General features: G+C 33.7%; 2 protein-coding genes across 2 annotated transcripts; one reads left to right on the top strand and one right to left on the bottom strand.

The window, feature by feature from the left end:
• Nucleotides 1–8,162: 8,162 nt before the first annotated feature.
• LOC139497168 (carbohydrate sulfotransferase 15-like) lies at nt 8,163–17,350 on the bottom strand. Its single transcript, XM_071285261.1, has 6 exons — nt 17,145–17,350; nt 16,121–16,240; nt 15,127–15,286; nt 12,677–12,902; nt 11,960–12,107; nt 8,163–11,069 (listed from the first exon to the last, which is right to left on the bottom strand). The coding sequence occupies exons 1-6, from the start codon at nt 17,329–17,331 to the stop codon at nt 10,816–10,818; spliced, it is 1,095 nt and encodes a 364-aa protein (XP_071141362.1). The 5' UTR covers nt 17,332–17,350; the 3' UTR covers nt 8,163–10,815.
• Nucleotides 8,266–9,621, top strand: LOC139497424 (uncharacterized). Its single transcript, XM_071285644.1, has one exon. The coding sequence runs from the start codon at nt 8,266–8,268 to the stop codon at nt 9,619–9,621; it is 1,356 nt and encodes a 451-aa protein (XP_071141745.1).
• Nucleotides 17,351–19,005: the final 1,655 nt, after the last annotated feature.

Raw genomic sequence — 19,005 nt, 5'->3', positions numbered from 1 at the left:
CAAATCTACATTTTACTCCATTGTTCTATTTTTATCCATGGCGACCATCTTGGTTAGTTGGCCAGGTCACCGGACACATTTTTGATACTAGATACCCTAATGATGATGGTGGTCAAGTTTGGTTGTATTTGGCTCAGTAGTTTCAGAGGAGAAGATTTTTGTTAAAGTTACGACGACGGACGACGGACGCCAAGATATGAGAAAAGCTCACTTGACCCTTCGGACCAGGTGAGCTAAAAAACGAGAACGAAAACGACATCAACAAACGACAACTACTTGTTTTTTGTGTGATTTTTTTTATTACTAGACCAAATATTTCATGATTTTTTATTATCTAGGACTGTATTTTTTATTAATAATTGATTACCAAGTTTAATAAAAACATATGTGTGTATAGCAAACATATTAACTTTGGCTTGAAAGACGTCCATTTAATTGTTTTCGACTCGCTCTGCTCGGAAAAATTGACAAGAATAAAATCCTAAGATTGAACGCGTTCGTTCAACAATCTTATTAAACATGTTAGAATTAATATATAATATATTAATATTCTCATACACATAAGTATAACGAAATCAGAGATATACCTTTTAAATAGATAAGTTCGTCTAATTTACAAATGTAGTATTATCTGTAGTAGTAAATTTACTGACTTCTTTGATAAAGGATTTGAATAAGAATGTGTCCATACCACATTAATGCCCCACTCGCACTATCATATTTCCATGTCTAGTGGACCGTGGAATTGCGGGTCAGAACTCTATATTTGGCATTAAAATTAAAAAGATCATATGATATAGAATATGTGTACTGAGTTTCAAAAAAATATATCTGTACAATAACTTCACTTTCAGGTATAAGGATGTGATTTTTTTCTGAGACAAGTGCTTGTGACAATTCAAAAGAACTTGCAGTCATTCGATGTTCAGTACTTCAGTACTTTGATTGTTTGAAAACGCGGTAAAAATACCCTGCCACATTCGGTATGTGTTTTTGTTAGACCTTTTTTTCTTCTTCTGTTTTCTATCGATCTCATGCGTTAAGCCCTTTTCCACTGATTTGTATAGTTTGTTCTTATGCTGTGCTGTAACAAAACTGTCCTAGCTGTTTACAAACATGTTAATCGTAATTCATGTTGTTTTAAAATAGGTCGTTTTTTTTCTCAATAGAACTGTTTCATATTTTTCAATTCATGGACTATTGTAGCCAACAATACCGTATGTTTTTTTTCCTCATTGTTGAAGATTATATGGTTGCCTATATATAATTGCTTACATCCACTACATTTGAACTTTGTGGGATAGTTGACTCATTTGCATTTATACCAAATCTCCTTATTAAAAGTTGAGGGGTGTGTGTATTTCTTTGGAAAATTTCAATGTTTTTCTCCCAGGTCGGTCACCCAGTTTGAATAGAATATTTTGACATTTTGCTGTGCTCTTGGATTTGAGTTAAGAGCCAACCAAAGCTCACGGCCTGTTGGTGGGTAGTTTATGACTATATGGTAAGCTCTGGAGGTCTTTTTGAGTATTGCATACGGTGATTTGGTGATGTCTTCATGCCATGCATTGTCCCATTACTTTATATAGACAGCTTATCAGTCAACCTAATCTATCAAAGTAGCTCTCCTCGCCTTTTGGATAGTCAGACGAAAAACAAGATATAAACTGACTCACACCACATCTTCCTATATCTATTAGCTTGGTATATACATGTTTTTTTAATATACTCATATAAATATAAAAAAGAAGATGTGGTATGATTGTCAATGAGACAACTCTCCACAAGAGACCAAAATAACACAGAAAATTATCAACTATAGGTCATCGTACGTCCTTCAACAATGCCCATACCGCATAGTCAGTTATAAAAGGCCCCGAAATGACAATGTAAAACAATTCAAACAATATTATTGTGTTTGTGAGTGGAAAACTACTTAAAAATGTAGAAGTATTCAAAAGTAGCTCTCGCGTTTTTGTTCTGCGGCTACGTGAACGGAACACCAATCAAGTAATCGATCTTCATGAATATGGCTTCAATATTCAATGGTATAAAATATCATGGTCTGCTTGTCGTAGAATCAAAAATACTTCAAGTTGGAATAGATCTACGAAGACTAAAGAACGTTCATGTGTGGTTTGGCAATCGTACATGCCCACGACACCGATGTTCAGATATTGTTCGGAAGATGTTTTGAGAAGTTACGATGCTACTGGACATGTAAAACTAAACTGTTACCGTATATTACAGAACACAAAACTGGCTATCTTTGCTGTAATTACAAGTTAAAAACCGGACATGGTTTACATTAAAGCTAAAAATCCCAATCCCACGGCATCAAATAATTTAAAAAAAAACATATTACCTTTAACATTGGAGGGCTTAACTAGCATTGAGCCGTGTCTAGGTCCTAAATAGAAAATAAAGAGATGTGGAGTAAATTTACACGGGACAAAATCGCACACAATATATAGGGAAAAAAATTATATTAATGAACAGGGCTTTTATTCCTGTTCTTCATCTTGAAAGGAGCCTTCAACGATGAACTAGACCATTGATCCTCATTATACAAAAGTATCATAGGAAAGTGCATAGGACTACAAAAACATAAGTTCCTGGTTCGATCCACGTTCCGGGGAGAAAATTTCCCATCCACTATTAATAAATATGTTTAAACTAACAATAGCCACACACACTTGACTTTATGGATTACATTATTTTTGTCTTTGTACTACATATGTCTTTTGATATTGTTCATACATGTAAATACTAAAAGTCTTACACTGTATCTATATATTTTGCTCCGAGACCAGGACATAATAAAATAGATAAGGCAAAACTTGCGCTTTAGATTAAGAAAGGGTCTGAAAGATTTTGTATAATTTTTTCCAGTTCTTCTGGGGTCCTTGAGCCTTTCCTTCGCCAACAATATATAGTTTTATTTGTAAAAGAGGCTAGTTACGCTTCTGTATTATCATCTTAGATTAACCTCTCCAACCTTAAAAGTAAAGATCACGCACCCTTATTGTTTAGATTGATAAATACTTTTGCATCCGTCGACATTATCTTCGATTAAAGTAGTATTGATCTGACAACCGCTGTGCACGTACATACTTTAACGACCTTTAACTTTCATTTTTCGATTTTACTTTTTGAGAAATCAAAATTGAAAAATGAAAATACTTTTGTTTTTCGTTTTTTGTTTTGTGAATTCAAAAACGAAAAACGAAAACACTTTTGTTTTTCATTTTGGTTTTTAAGATATCAAAAACGAAAAAGGAAAACACTTTCGTTTTTGTTTTTTGTTTTTGATATTTCAAAACGAAAAACGATTGGACGCAGATATACACGGACCTCGATGTCACTGCAGACGGAGTTTTTGTTCCCCGAGGGTATTACCATGTGTTGACATGAATTATCATTGATATTGTCATAATTATAAATTAATGTTAACAAAACTTTGAATTTTTCAAAATACTAGGGCTTTCCTGCCTCAGGAATAGATAAACTTAGCTGTATTTGACAAAAGTTATAGGCATTTTTGGTCCTCATCAACTTTGTACTATATTTGTACTCATGAACTTTCATTTATTACAGCGTCACCGATGAGTATTTAAAAAATGAAACGTGCATTTGGCGCAAATACAAAATTTCAATCCTATATCTATGATGAGATAATTTATGATAATTTTCCTAATGATATGCCTATTATGCTGAGGTATACACAATCCAATCTAGCGCTTGCTGTATGACGTGTTGCGAGGCACAATATTCCTAAATATTTGTATAATAACCTTTCTATAATAAAGAACATAATTATCCTGCATCACTGATATTAATTCGTCCAATTACTGGGGTTTTGTACGTGCAAATCAATGTCAATTTCCACCGTTACGGTATCATACAAATTTGTTTAACCTTTACAGTGCATACCAAGCATTAAGGAACACGTATGGGATACAATATCGGTAAAGATGAAATATTTTTTACTTCGTGGTAAGTTACTCCCTTTTCAAGTATATCTTGTGGAAGAACAGGGAAAATATTGACAAATTTTCATTTTACACAAATAATTCTACATGAAATATTTGATACACTAACAGTATATTTATATCTTACTAAAAAGACTTATTATTTTTCGTTGTGCTGATTGCAAGCAAATTGTATCACTTTTATTCTCTGAATTTATCAACATATACATTCAATTTAATCGGTTACATCTTTCCTTTTGTAGGTAAAGAAAACTTATATCCAGTCTATGGTACCTACTTATGATCCAATACTCTTGATGATAAAATCCATGCAAAGTTATCGAACAAAGCCGATAATTCACTCAAAAAAGGACCAAGAATTAATGCATATGGTTCACAGACAATGTATACCAGCGAGCCAGTGTTCCGGTTAGGTGTGATGAGAAATTATCTGACTATAAAGTGAAGTCCCACCATGTATATGAAGAAACTGTGTTATGTCTATCCGGATAGTTGTAAACTGTTATGTACATATATGTGTGTCAATGTGTACTCCTTAATCTATTTAATGTAGTATTTATGACATGCAGTAGAAAGTTGTATCTTTAAAAGATTTGTACACATCTTAACTGCAATAAAGAATAATATGGTTTAGAAAGATATACACCGTGTTCTAAATTTCTTTGCCAGATATAATTTTTATTTATACAACTCCTTCGTATTCATGCCTCTGTTCTGACATTCACATTTGTGGCGTGATCATCAATTTGCCAAAAAAATCCACTAGCTCAAACCGGTCTTGAGTCATTCATAATCTTACAGTGATGAGAGAGTTGTCTCCCTGACGAAAGTCTGTTCTTTTGCTGCTTTTTTTTTCTGTGCATGTGCTGACTTTTTTGCATAGATGGATTCCGTATATTTTTCTTTTTAATCATATATCTTATCCGAATAGTCGTTCCTTTTGGTTTTGTTCTTCAATATACAGTTGTGGCGTTGTCCTCTATGTTGAATATCTGTTCATTGTTTTAAAGTGTTTGCTGTTCTAGTGCTGACTTTGTGTCATATATTCTTTCTATTTGCATATATTCTGTCATTTCTATCCTATATTTTATCGGAATCGGCGTTCCTATGAGTTTTCTTGCTTGTTCGTTCATGTTGTATAAACATAACAAATTTTAGCCTTTAACCTTGTCTTAATAATTTATTACTTTTCTTATCTTTTTCCAGTTTATGATATATAAAAATAATTGTAACAACCAAAATACCGAATTCCAGGATTAGTTGAACAAAAGAGTCCATAAAAACCTGACAAAACCAAACTCTCCACTAAATCAACAAGCTAAAAACTTCCTCATTTGGTTGGGACAATTTTCGAAGAAAATGGTGTATTAAATCTGGTCCAATGAGTATTTATAAAACGTTGTTATCAATATTAGTAATTTGAGCTTTTTAAGCCATGAGAGAATTAAATGTGTATGACAGATCGTTGATAGTCCCTGTAACCTTTATTTCAGCTAGTCTAGAAAGAGCGAAGTGTTATTGCGTACTACATGTATACTTAATCCATGATTGAAAAAATGTCATCACACAAATATAATGACACGTCCAAATTCCACAAATCACTACTATGAAGAATTAAGAACAACACAGACACATTTCGAGCGAGAATGAAGGTGTAATACCACCATTGATTCTCCCCTGTTAGTCTTTGTTAAATTTGTACTTAAAATATGCAGAATTTATCTTTGTTTCAAATAAAGAAATACTTGGCATGAGTATTGTTTTATCCTGTCAAGTACTATAGAAAACAATTCACATAACATTTCATTGCATATAGAAAATAACCATCACTGGAAGTTAACCAATCAAATGTCTCCCCTTATTTCACCTGTGTACAACATTTAGTAACCATGTAACCTCAAGTTTACAAAATGTTCTATAGAAACCCAAAATAAAAAATTAATGGTGCTTTGAAATACCCAAGACATATGTTTTTGACAAAAATGTTTTACTGCGTTAAAATGTAAGATTAATTACATACAACTGTCAAATTCAATGGAATATTTTCTTCGCCCTATTTTTGTATACACCCGGATGTGACGTACAATGATGTGGTTGTATTACTCCTGAATATGCTCCTAAAAAAAGTGTCTGCTCTAGAGATCATATACGAATAGTAATGATGTTCTGACACAAGATGTCTCGAAACACATAAGCTCCAAATAAAGCTGTCGTTAGTAGAGGCTATATTAATTATCTGATCAGCGAGGTAAAATGTGAAAGCGTAAAACTATAGCATATGCCAAATACACATAATTTAAAGCACCTGGTGATGTTTCATAGCCTGGCCGGTTTCGGTCCATAACGGACCTTCATTAGAGGCATAATGAACCATAACCAGTCAGGCTATTAAAAAAGCACTAAGCGCTGTTGATTATGTGATTTGTGCATTTCCTTAATATTTAAGTTTCTGCTCTATACTGAAGTTCCGTCCTGTTACATGCGTTGATCTTGACAAAGTAACAACGGTCAACCTAATCATGGCCCTGTATGACAAACTTCGATGTGATTACCTCAGCTTAGTTATACTTTGTACCATCAACATTATAACAAAAAACAATTGATTAGTGGGTTGTTGAGTATTAATACACTTCTGAAAGACAGATTTCACATAACGTCCAGTTCAATCAGTTAAACCTAGATCATGTGTATTTACTGACATGCATTCTCTATTCTCTGTATTTATGCACTTATTCTCATTTATATTTTTTACAGTTAGACATCCCATTATTCTCAAATCTTTGACATGTTTTATTTCCTAGCATTAAAAATTAATGAGTACCAAAAACTGTTGTTTTTTTTTTCTATTGAGCAAAAATTGTATTCATTAGATTTGGCATTTGCCATTTGCCATTTGATTCTAACTCATTTCAATTCAATCTAAATAGGACATTAATGTTATTTTTGACACATGGTATTAATCTTGATATATCAGAAATTGAGAATATGTCATTCACATTAATTTTATGATTCACATCATATAAACTATATAAAGCAATATTGGGGATACATGATTATTCTTTGGGTACTTATTTTTTCGTGAATTTCGTGGGTATGCAGGAACCACAGATTTAAATTTTCAACGTATTATTAATTTTCAATAGGAATGTATGCAGACTTTGCTAACACACCAAAATTAAATATCCACGATAATAGGTATCCATGAATATAAATGAATTAACATTATTAAGTAATAAATTAACATTAATACGTATACATGCAATAGTTCAATAAACTTTACGGTATACAAAAAAATATGATTTCTTAAAAGTTATCATTAATATTTTGAATGAAATGACAATTATGTTGTTTGTAAAGAACTGTTCTTTAATAAATATGAATAAACATTCAATATACCAATTTTGCAGCAGTAGTCGTCTATTTCTAAAATACATTTCAGAAAAGCTAAATAAAAAAAGGCAAATATTTTGCACAAATCAATTGAAGTGCATGGTTAATATTTTTAGTCGAAAATACATTTCGTCATTGTGTTAATAATGCTAGTTATAACCCTTGTCACATCTACATAACTACTACAAACATGAAAATTAAAGATATCTATTAAAATCAAATCATTCACTTTTTATCAACAACAGTGAAAGATTTGGTATGAGTGTCAATGAGACAACTCTTCATCCAAGTCACTATTTATTATAGTAAACAATTATAGGCCAAAGTACGGTCTTCAACACGAAGCATTGGCTCATATCGAATAGCGAACAAAAACAATGGTTTTGTATCACTAAAAAAATCAATTCAGCTGACAGGTTAACTATCTGATAATTGTATAGACAATCTACATTAAAAATTAAGGAATGTAGTGTATTTCATAAGGACATTTGCACCTAAAAGCAAAGGGTGTACAAGACAATTTTATTGATGATCTACATGTAGCTGTTTATATGTACTGCTATAAACCTTCCTTTACATTATACTTGTCGGAAGATGAAACGGAGAAAGGGTATTTTCAATATCCGTAAACGTACACAATCGGAAGCAAGTAATTGTTTTATAAAAACAAACAAAAAAATGATATACGTAAAATATTGTATAATGTCATTACCAGACAACCTTGACAGTCAATTTGAGAAGCTGTACAAAACATAATTAGTACACATATGACGGTGTGGATTACTGAATAGTCATTCTGTGGCGAGACTTCTAACAAGCAAGCTGTACTAGGGAATGTGTTCTGATTAAACACTTATTTAGAAATAACAGCAATTAGTTAAAAATGGCCGACTCCGATAAGCAATTGCAAGCAAGTATGAAGTCGGAATTTGAGGGGAAAATAGATTCGAAGCTCAAGGTAGTAGAAGCTATTAAGGAAAACATAGAAAAGGCTGTTAAGTACAAAGAAACCTACGACCAACGAATGGGAGAAAACAAAACTGAAGTGGCAGAGAGGGCAAAAGTTCTTTTATCCAGCATCAATGATACCGTAAGTGAACTTAATTCTGATATAGAAAAGAAAAGAGAGAAAGATTTCCAAGAATTGGACAAATATTGCGAAGAAATTCAGAACAAGATTACAAAATTTAAAAAACAACTGGATTATTTCAAACTAGTTTTCGGTTCACTCCCTGATGATGATGATATTGTTCAACAATTTATCAAAGATTCCACCCCTAAATTGGATGCAATGGCATTATCGGTCAAGATGGATTTTCCAAAACCATTAAAACTTACTTCTAGTTCATCTATCGACGTAAAGGCATGTTTTGGGAAAATTGAAGAGGACCTGTACTTCAGCCCAACTGGTGAAGAGAAACCAAAATATCGCTCGCAGTTAGAGGTCGAGCGTCGATTTAAACCGGAACCGAACAGATCCAGTATTTTCGGTATTCAGATACGACCAGACGGTAAAGCCTGGATAACAACAATCAATTATCGTATTCTCCTTGTGCTGAGAACCGGGCAAATTTACGACGAATGCATGGTCAAATTTCTTCCAGTTTTCACAGCTGTCAATAAATATGGCAATTTATATTGCTCCAGCGGAACGTCGTCCATTATCCGTGTTAAGAAGGATTTTGACATGGAAGAGTTTGCAAATCTGTCGCCATGTAAAACGTTCGGTCTTCACGTAACAAATGACGAACATCTGCTTGTATGCCTTGAAGGTCCACAGAGGAGTAAAGTCGTGAAGTATTCTGAAATGGGAATGCCTGTACAAGAAATCATGCTTGATATGGATAATGAACCAATCTTTAAAGTTCCGAAATATGTCACTGAAAACGCTAGTGGTCAGATTTGTGTGTCTGACGAAGGACACCTAATTATCGTCGAACCTTCTGGAAAGAAATATGTGAAGTATAAGCCAACCGACGAAACTTGGATCGGAAAGTCTCTCATCGTTGACAAGTTTGACAACTTAATCAGCAGTGAATGTCCATTGAAAATAAGACCTCAGAACATACACATCATGAACTCAAAGGGGGAAAATGTCAAAACATTCAAATTAGAAGGCCCGAAAATTTCCGGGGTGAATGCTCTTGCTATTGATTATCAATATGATGATCCTGTCATGTGGATTGGAACACCTCTTGGGGACGTCATTATTGCGGAATTTGTTAACAAGGACATTTAATATGTTTAATATTCAAATTCTGATTGTAAATTATTTTAAAATGTATCTCATGTATTTTTTTTTTCCTTCTCAAATATATGGTCAATAAATCGATGCATCTGAAATTAAAGGAGTGGGGGAAAATAAAACAAGTTAAACCGAACTCCAAGGAAAATTCAAATTGGAAAGTCGTTTGTCAACATACTAGTTCCATATCTTGGTCGGAAGCTAGATATATCCTTTCGCCCAAGTTAGATTCATGTTGTTGATCTTGTCATTCGTCTTAATGTTGTTTTCGATGACACGCAGGTCATGATGTTTTTGTCATGATGTTTTCATATTTTTTTCAAAAGCTTTTCCTTCTTATTAAAACTCGTTTGTTAAGCTAGACACAATCATTAACGGAGAACAGGCAAACCTAGCCAAAAAAAATGAAAACAACACGTTATAGATGTATTGCATTTGAAACGCTTTTGTTGACAATCTCCCACACAGACAGAGTTATCGTCATTGAGGAGGAAAGGACGATAACTCTGTCTGTATGGGAGATTGTTTTGTGGATTTACTTTCATCATGCACACTCAATGCCGAATATGTGAAAAACCAAGGATGTAGACGAACCTTAAAAGTTGAATATTTATACTAAAAAAGAATTTAGGTTAATAACAGATTTTTTTATACTTTGTTGAAAATATTTTGAAAATACTAAGCTCTATAGATTGAAAATGTCTAAAGACACTTGGTTTAGAACGCAGCTAGATTCAAATGAGCAAGCTACTATATAAAGTTTATCTAAAGTATTACTTATTAAAAACTCATCGTCTTTCGTCCATTTCTTCCTAAATCTCCCGTTCATCTTAGAAGCAAAATAAATCTATATTCGGATATGCCAGTTTAATGATTTATGCAATGAAACTTTCGACTTTTGGAAATATTTGTTTTTGCCTACTTGTGCCCTTTGTCAATTCGTTTCTATGTTGAAGGAAGTAAATTAGTAACATTTCTGACAGTAAAAGAGATAAATTTATTATTCTTTCCATTTTCGTTATAGTTCAACAAGGTAAAGTTGAATGCAAAATTTTACTATCTTTATCTCTTACATCTTTGGCACAGTCTGTTTATCGTCGGAACGTATAATATGATGTACAATTACAATCTACACGCATGCACATATATCATTATTTCTTTCCATTTCACGGTTTACCAAGGTTTTTATCAAAGTTCTCTTTCATTTGAAGTATAATGTTTTGAACAGTCAATAGCTTTGCCATTCACCAATATCGGTTTTATACTCATTTCTATTTTATATTTTTTCAGTAGATTTTGAAGTCCAACTTGGCTTTTCTCGTAAAATCTTCGAAGTAACGACTTTGTACTGTCTAACATTGGCAACACTTTTGAATCAAAAATGGGCGCGTGAATTTTCTTACTACATGACATCTTAGTAATGGTGGATTCGTCTACAGAGTCTGAAAAATAATAATTGATTAAGACTACATGTATCACTTATACAGGTCGAATGATTAAACCAATGGAAAAATGTTCACAGAACAAATATCAAAATTATGTTATCTCTAATAATGGACGCTAGCTGCTTTTGTTTTGTTTTTGTTTCAGGTTTAGTTAAATCCATGTATAGTGACAATAATAAATTTACCTACACACCTCTACTTTCTTTCCATAAGTGTATTGCATAAAGTATACAGTTGAAACAGTCTTTATTTGCTTTAGATGGCATATGTTTTTTTTAAAACCTTTGGGGATCCTAATGTTTTGTGAAATTATGATGCACACCTTCAAAAATCTGTAGACAAGAATTGCATTGGCTGATGGCATAATACTAGAACAGAAAGAAGAGCGAAATGGTGTCAGATCATTGTAATAAGCGAATCATAATCGTGGACACTGAATATGTCCTTTATTCAGATTGTAATTATAAATGCATTTTCAATGCTTTGTGTTTCTTTATTCTAAATTGGCTAGAGGTATAGGGGGATCTCACAAAACATATTTAATCCCGCCACTGAAATAGAACAATTTTATTTAGGGGCCAGTTGAGAACCACCTCAGGTGCGGGATTTTCTCGCTGCATTGAAGACCCATTAGTGGCCTTCGGTTGTTGTCTGCTCTTTGGTCGGGTTGTCTCTTTGACATATTCACCATTTCCATTCTCAATTTGATGGTACACACAAACTGTGGTTTTTTTCTGTAATTTGATGGAAGGAAACGCACTTTCCAAATCTAAATCTAAGACTACAACAACCCTATGAACTAAGGCAATACGTTGGGAGGGGTGTCATACGTTGATTGCTATTTCATAAATTATTCAAGGTGTTAAGGTCTTAACATAAATACCTACCAACATCCAAAAATGCAAACACTTTTGCCATCACTCCACCGGTATCCTTGATGTAGTCTTCGAAATTTATTATGAGAAACTGTTCCTTTTTAAATACGTTTAACCAGTTTTTAAGAAATTCGTTATAAAACCCTGCTACTAATGGAAGCTGTAGAATATATTACTTATTAATAAGTAAGAAAAGTCATGTCTATATGTAAATGTTAAAACTTGTCTAGGAAAACAACATGTACAATTTGTTGATAATACAAGAACCCAAAATTTAAAAAAACAATCTTCTTCATGTATACAATTTTCTCAGAGTTTTTATACTGAAGGAAAAAATGTTATTGAACTGGTTTTATCTATTGAGCATCTTGGTACGGTATTATGTTGAATTTGGTTTTATCTTAAATAAAAAAAAAATGGTAACTCTTAATTGTTTTGTGTAGTGTTGTTTGACTTATGAACTTTGAACAATCTGTTCTTTTCGTACTATTTCTTATTAGTCTTGATAATTTCGGCACCTTTATGTTTTACTAAAAACAAGTGCATTAGGGGATCGCTAGAAGAGAATTTGTCTAAACATTTTTTTCCGAGTGCGGAATTTTCTGGCTGTAAGTAATGAAGCCCCATTGGTGGTCTTGGTCTGTTTTCTACTCTTTAGTTGGGTTCGTGTCTCTTTAACACATTCACCATTTCCATTCTCAATTTTATTATTAATTTTAGAAATGTTACCCTCTTGTTATAAAATATCCGCATTCCATACAAACAACCACGTGTTCCGTATTCCCTGGTGCATTTTGTGTATAAATCTATCGATGATTTGACGTATTCATCGAATGTCTCGGGGTCGACCTTCTGTTCACTTACTCTTCTTACATACAAGTCATCCGGAATGTTTCTATCTGGTTCCAGTTCCCGGATAATAAATCTTTTGTCATGGATATATTGACTGTATAATCTGTTTAAATATACAATGTACATATTATATTGTTTTTATCCTGAGATTTACACCCAACTCTTGAAACTGAACTTGTTAAAATCTAAATCGTGTCTATGTTTTCAAAGAAATCGTCATAGTTTAAACGCGGATCGAAACGAGGACCCCAAAATGAAATGTTATGAGTTTGACTGTCCCTCTGGTATCTTTCGTCCCTCTTTTATGTAAATAGAAATATCCAGATAACTGATTGGTCAACATTGAGGTGGAGTAAGTACTAACAGGAGAATTTATTTGTACATTTGAAATAGAGCAAATAACTATAAGCATTTATAGGTTCTAATTTCTCGGCCATATATCATGAAGCTGGGCAAAGTGATATACTCCAAAGTATCAAATACTCCTTCATATTAAATAGTAAAAGGTCCCAATACTTTACATATAGTAATGGCCGCTAATCAGGCCAGCCATAAAACCAGGTTAAACCCACCACTTCTTTTCTTAGAATGTCCTATACATTGTACCAAGTCAGGAAAATAGCAGGTGTTATCAAATAGTCCGTTTCTGTATGCTGTCGATTGTTTTGTTGCAATTCATTGTTTCTGATGTTCCGTTGGTTTTCTCTTATAGTTCATGTGTTCCCTCGGATTTATTCTGTAATTACACCTTATGTAAGAATCCTGGATTTTGATTGGTCGATAGCCAGTGTATTTTTCACCAATTTACTGTTATCAAATGAATATCGTTAATTTTTTAACGTCGCCGGGGTATTTGCCAAAAGGATATGCCTTTTTTACCCTCTCTGCCGTGGTATTTGCCAAAAAATACTCTATCCGACTGGACGCTTGTAACGTCACGATCATCAATGCGTTTTTGAACATTAACATTCGGTGTAATTAAACAGATATATCATGTTCTTGAGGGGTATTTGCGAAAAAATACCGGTCTTGAGAATGAATTTCCCTTGCCTTACGGCTCGTGAAATTTAACATTCTCTCGACTGGTATTTTTCGCAAATACCCCTCCTTAACATGATATATCTGTTTATAACCCAGATTTGATTTCGCTCAATCGATTTATGACTATTGATAAGTGTTAATTATACTACTGTTGCCTGTATTTAATAACCTACCTCTCTACTGGATCCCTGATCATAAGAATGATTTTGATATTGGGGTACTACTGTTGCTTTTATTTAATAACCTACCCCTCTACTGGATCCCTGATCATAAGAATGATTTTGATATTGGGGTACTACTGTTGCCTTTATTTAATAACCTACCTTTCTACTGGATCCCTGATCATAAGGATGATTTTGATATTGGGGTACTACTGTTGCTTTTATTTAATAACCTACCTCTCTACTGGATCCCTGATCATAAGGATGATTTTGATATTGGGGTACTACTGTTGCTTTTATTTAATAACCTACCTTTCTACTGGATCCCTGATCATAAGGATGATTTTGATACTGGGGTACTACTGTTGTCTTTATTTAATAACCTACCTCTCTACTGGATCCCTGATCATAAGAATGATGTGCCCTCGGATTTAGTCTGTAACCCAGATTTGTTTTCGCTCAATCGATTTATGACTATTGATAAGTGGTAACTATACTACTGTTGTCTTTATTTAATAAACCTACCTCTCTACTGGATCCCTGATCATAAGAATGATTTTGATATTGGGGTACTACTGTTGCCTTTATTTAATAACCTACCTTTCTACTGGATGCCTGATCATAAGGATGATTTTGATATTGGGGTACTACTGTTGCCTTTATTTAATAACCTACCCTTCTACTGGATCCCTGATCATAAGGATGATTTTGATATTGGGGTACTACTGTTGCCTTTATTTAATAACCTACCTTTCTACTGGATCCCTGATCATAAGGATGATTTTGATATTGGGGTACTACTGTTGCCTTTATTTAATAACCTACCTTTCTACTGGATCCCTGATCATAAGGATGATTTTGATATTGGGGTACTACTGTTGCCTTTATTTAATAACCTACCTTTCTACTGGATCCCTGATCATAAGGATGATTTTGATATTGGGGTACTACTGTTGCCTTTATTTAATAACCTACCTTTCTACTGGATCCCTGATCATAAGAATGATTTTGATATTGGGGTACTACTGTTGCCTTTATTTAATAACCTACCTTTCTACTGGATCCCTGATCATAAGGATGATTTTGATATTGGGGTACTACTGTTGCCTGTATTTAATAACCTACCTTTCTACTGGATCCCTGATCATAAGAATGATTTTGATATTTGGGTTGATATGTTTTAGTAAGTCTGGTGTGGTATATTTTGGTGCAGTAGACTTTGGATTGTTCTGCGGTATTTTTCGCCAATCAAAAGCTTGCCAAAAATCCATGGAATCGGCATGGCCTGAAATGAATATGATGTTTTAGTAAATAATTCCTTAAACTTAAATCCAACAGAAAACAAGAATGTGTCTCAAGTACACGGATGCACCATCCGCACTATCATTTTTATGTTCAGTGGACCTTGAAAATGGGGTAAAAACTCTAATTTGGCATTGAAATTAGAAAGATCATATCATAGGGAACATGTGCATCTCGACCAAAAACTTTAACCTGAAGCGGGACAGACGGATGAACGAACTGACGAACAGACAGACGGACGCACAGACCAGAAAACTTAATGCCCATAAAAACAATATGGTATAAGGAGTAAATGTAAAGCAGTTGTAACTTTTTCTTTACGTTTTTTTGAATTTCAAAGCTATTTCGTCTTTTGTATAAACTGAACATTTAAAGCTAATACATATTTGCTGTAATTTTGAACTATTGAACTGAATTTCACTGTGCGTATTGTTATGCGTTTACTTTTCTTCATTGACTAGAGATATAGGGGGAGGGTTGAGATCTCATAAACATGTTTAACCCCGCCGTATGTTTGCGCCTGTCCCAAGTCAGGAGCGTCTAGCCTTTGTTAGTTTTGTATTATTTTTAATTTTAGTTTCTTGTGTACAATTTGGTGTTCAGTATGGCGTTCATTATCACTGAACTATTATATATATATATTTGTAGGGGCCAGCTGATGGACGCCTCCGGTGCGGGAATTTCTCGCTGCATTGAAGACCTGTTGGTGACCTTCTGCTGTTGTCTGTTCTATGGTCGTTTTGTTGTCTCTTTGACACATTCCCCATTTCCATTCTCAATTTTAAAGTTTTTTTTTGTACATCACAATGTAAAATACCTGTTATGAGATCGTATTTATTTTCTTCTTTACTTCTCCTCTGTATTCGTTCAAAGAAGTTGCTAAAATCTGACAGAGTATAGAAATCACCATACTTGATAAGTCGGATGTCAAAGAAGCCTGAATAAATGGAACAATAAAAAGTTTTATTAAATAGAATCAATAGTGTTATTCATAAAAGCATAAGGGAAATACCAGGTAATTTCAAGGGAGGGTTATGTTTTTTTCCTGAATAAAATATTCTTATCCCCAATTTGATGAAAAAATATTCTGTTGAAGCAGATGACAAAAAAAAGATATTCCGAATTCTGATTTTTCCCATACCTTATAGTGTTAAATTTTGAAGAAGAACAATTTGATTGACAGCGTTGAAAAACTTTTCTGGCTCGATCATACAAAAACCATACCCCTCCCCTCTTTTGAAGTTAAATGGTTACTCATGTAAAATAAGGACTCCGATGTTGTTGCCAACTTACCGCGAAAATACATATTTATCGAAGTAAGAAATTTTACAAAAATGATTTACAGAGAAATCATCATTAAAAAAAACCTTAAGGATGTACTTTGTTGGTCTAAGATAAAATTAAATAAATCAAGAATTCAAAATTGATACCTTAAGCTGAAAGTGTATAAGTTAAGGATCAAAATAAGCTAAAAAATATTGATAGGTCATGGAGCTCATATTCGAGATATTTGATTTATAAAATATGGCGGGAAAAGGCCGACTGGGACTTTTACCTAATATTTGCATTGGTATAATTTGGGTCTCAATCAAAAGAAAGAAAATCAAGAATCTGCTTAAATTTTGTCAAATGCCCTTTTATGAGCTATTAAGTCTAGCTTATGTTAAAAGATAAATATTCCATACAGTGACCTGTAATTGCTTACCTTCCTAGTTATTTGTTGTGTAGACGTTGTCTCATTGTCAATCATATCACTTCTTCTTGTTTTCATATCAACTAGTGGACTGACCAAAGTGGTAAAATTTGCAAAATTGTAATTATAATACTTTTATTAGACTTACTTAAACCATATCGTTTCCATGACCAGAAGTCAGTTTCCCGTGAGTGTGGACCTGTATTACCCACAATTTTAGGGTGCATTAACATTCGATTATACAGATCAGCAACACCAGACCTACACACACCTACAATTTGAAAGTATGGTAAGCACCGCATTCTGTCTTTCTCTTTCCAGCAGGGATTCTTCATATTTTCTAAAAACTTAGGTCTTTTCTGTAATTATAATATGATGTGTTTAGTTGACAGTGTAATCAGAAAATAACAAGTCTGGGATGAAAAATTAAGTTGAATGATCATTGTATCTATATATATATATTAAAAGCAAAAAGAGGCGAAAGACATTGAGGGATATATTAAAAACTAATAAGTCGAAGAAAAATTTACATTGTCATGGTATAATAAATACACAATGACGAACTAGTCAGAAAACACTTGTACCTAGAAATGTTTTTACATTGTCATTTCGGGGTCTTTTAAAGCTGACTATGCGGTATGATATTTGCTCATTGTTGAAGGCCGTATGGTGACCTATAGTTTTTAATTTCTGTGTCATTTAGTTTCTTGTGGAGATTTGTCTAATTGGCAATCATACCACATCTTCTTTTTTATACTAACATTAAAAAAACGGGAATAAACCCATATACCCCAATAGTGTCATAGCAGTTCCTGCTGCACACATGGCACCCGTCACAGATAAAGTTTACATACCATACAAAGTATGTCCTCTGCTAATCGTCCCGGATATGCTTCAGGGTTGTAATTTCCTGGACAACTGAAAGGGTAAGAAATATTTTTCATTTGATTGATGTCTACATGATATGACTTCTTCTGTTTCTTATATTTTCCTTCCCCTGTCTCAGCATTTTCAACAACTGGGTTTCGGTCTCCATAATTCGAGAACTCGTTGTTTAAGGCCCAGAACAAATGACAGATTGTCAGGTAGGATATTATACTTATGATTGCTATCTTCTTTTTAATTCTGAAATTACAAAAGATCATAAAAATGTAAAATATCTCAACAGTTAGTAATGTTTGTCTTTTTTGGCAAAAAACGAAAAAGACAAACCGTTAAGGTATTTAACATAGTCATTCGTACCGTCTAGGCAAGAAAATTTCAAAACAAAAAAAAAATTATAAGAAATTTGGGAGTTTGGGCTTCAATGGCCTTAAATGGTCACATAATGAGCGTGAGGCTATAGAAAGAAATTGAATGTAAAGGCTCAATCAAAATCTACTTGAAGCCTGTACGGAGAAGTACCATACCAATAGAGAACCCTTTTTGTAGGTTTCGTAACTGACAGGGGCGGATGCAGGAATTTTCGAAAGGGGGGGGGGGGGTGCTAACCCAGGGCAAAGGGGGGGTGCAGGGGGGGGTGCAAAACATATGTCCCGATACAAATGCATTGATCGGCAAAAATAAAGGGGGGGTGCGCACCCCCGGAACCCCCCCCCCCCCCTGGATCCGCCACTGACTGAAATGTTGTTAAGCTAAGTTGGTGATTTAACGAAATACATGGTTCTATAGTATTCAAAATTACTGGTATTCAAAATTGCTGGTGTTCAAAATTATACCTGCCCCTTCGACGATGTTATTAAATCGTTCTGATTATGTATCATGAAATATGTGTAACTTGATTCAAATTTTAAAAAAAATGTATTCTGAAGGACTTAAACCTGAAACCTCTGCGTTCGAAGTCAGTTCCTATAACCGATGGAGCTTAAGAAGTAATGCCTTACGGCTGGCTAATTTTCTACTATAGAAGGGAATAAATCTCGTTTCACATCATATTATATACCGCAGCTTTATTTCATATCTAATACCGTGTGGTTTTAATTTAGTTCGGCGAAAAATGTAACCGATCA

Source organism: Mytilus edulis, chromosome 12 (genome assembly GCF_963676685.1).
Source record: "Mytilus edulis chromosome 12, xbMytEdul2.2, whole genome shotgun sequence".
Classification (NCBI taxonomy): domain Eukaryota; kingdom Metazoa; phylum Mollusca; class Bivalvia; order Mytilida; family Mytilidae; genus Mytilus; species Mytilus edulis.
The sequence above is the reverse complement of the archived record's forward strand: the minus strand, read 5'-3'. Positions and strand labels throughout refer to the sequence as shown.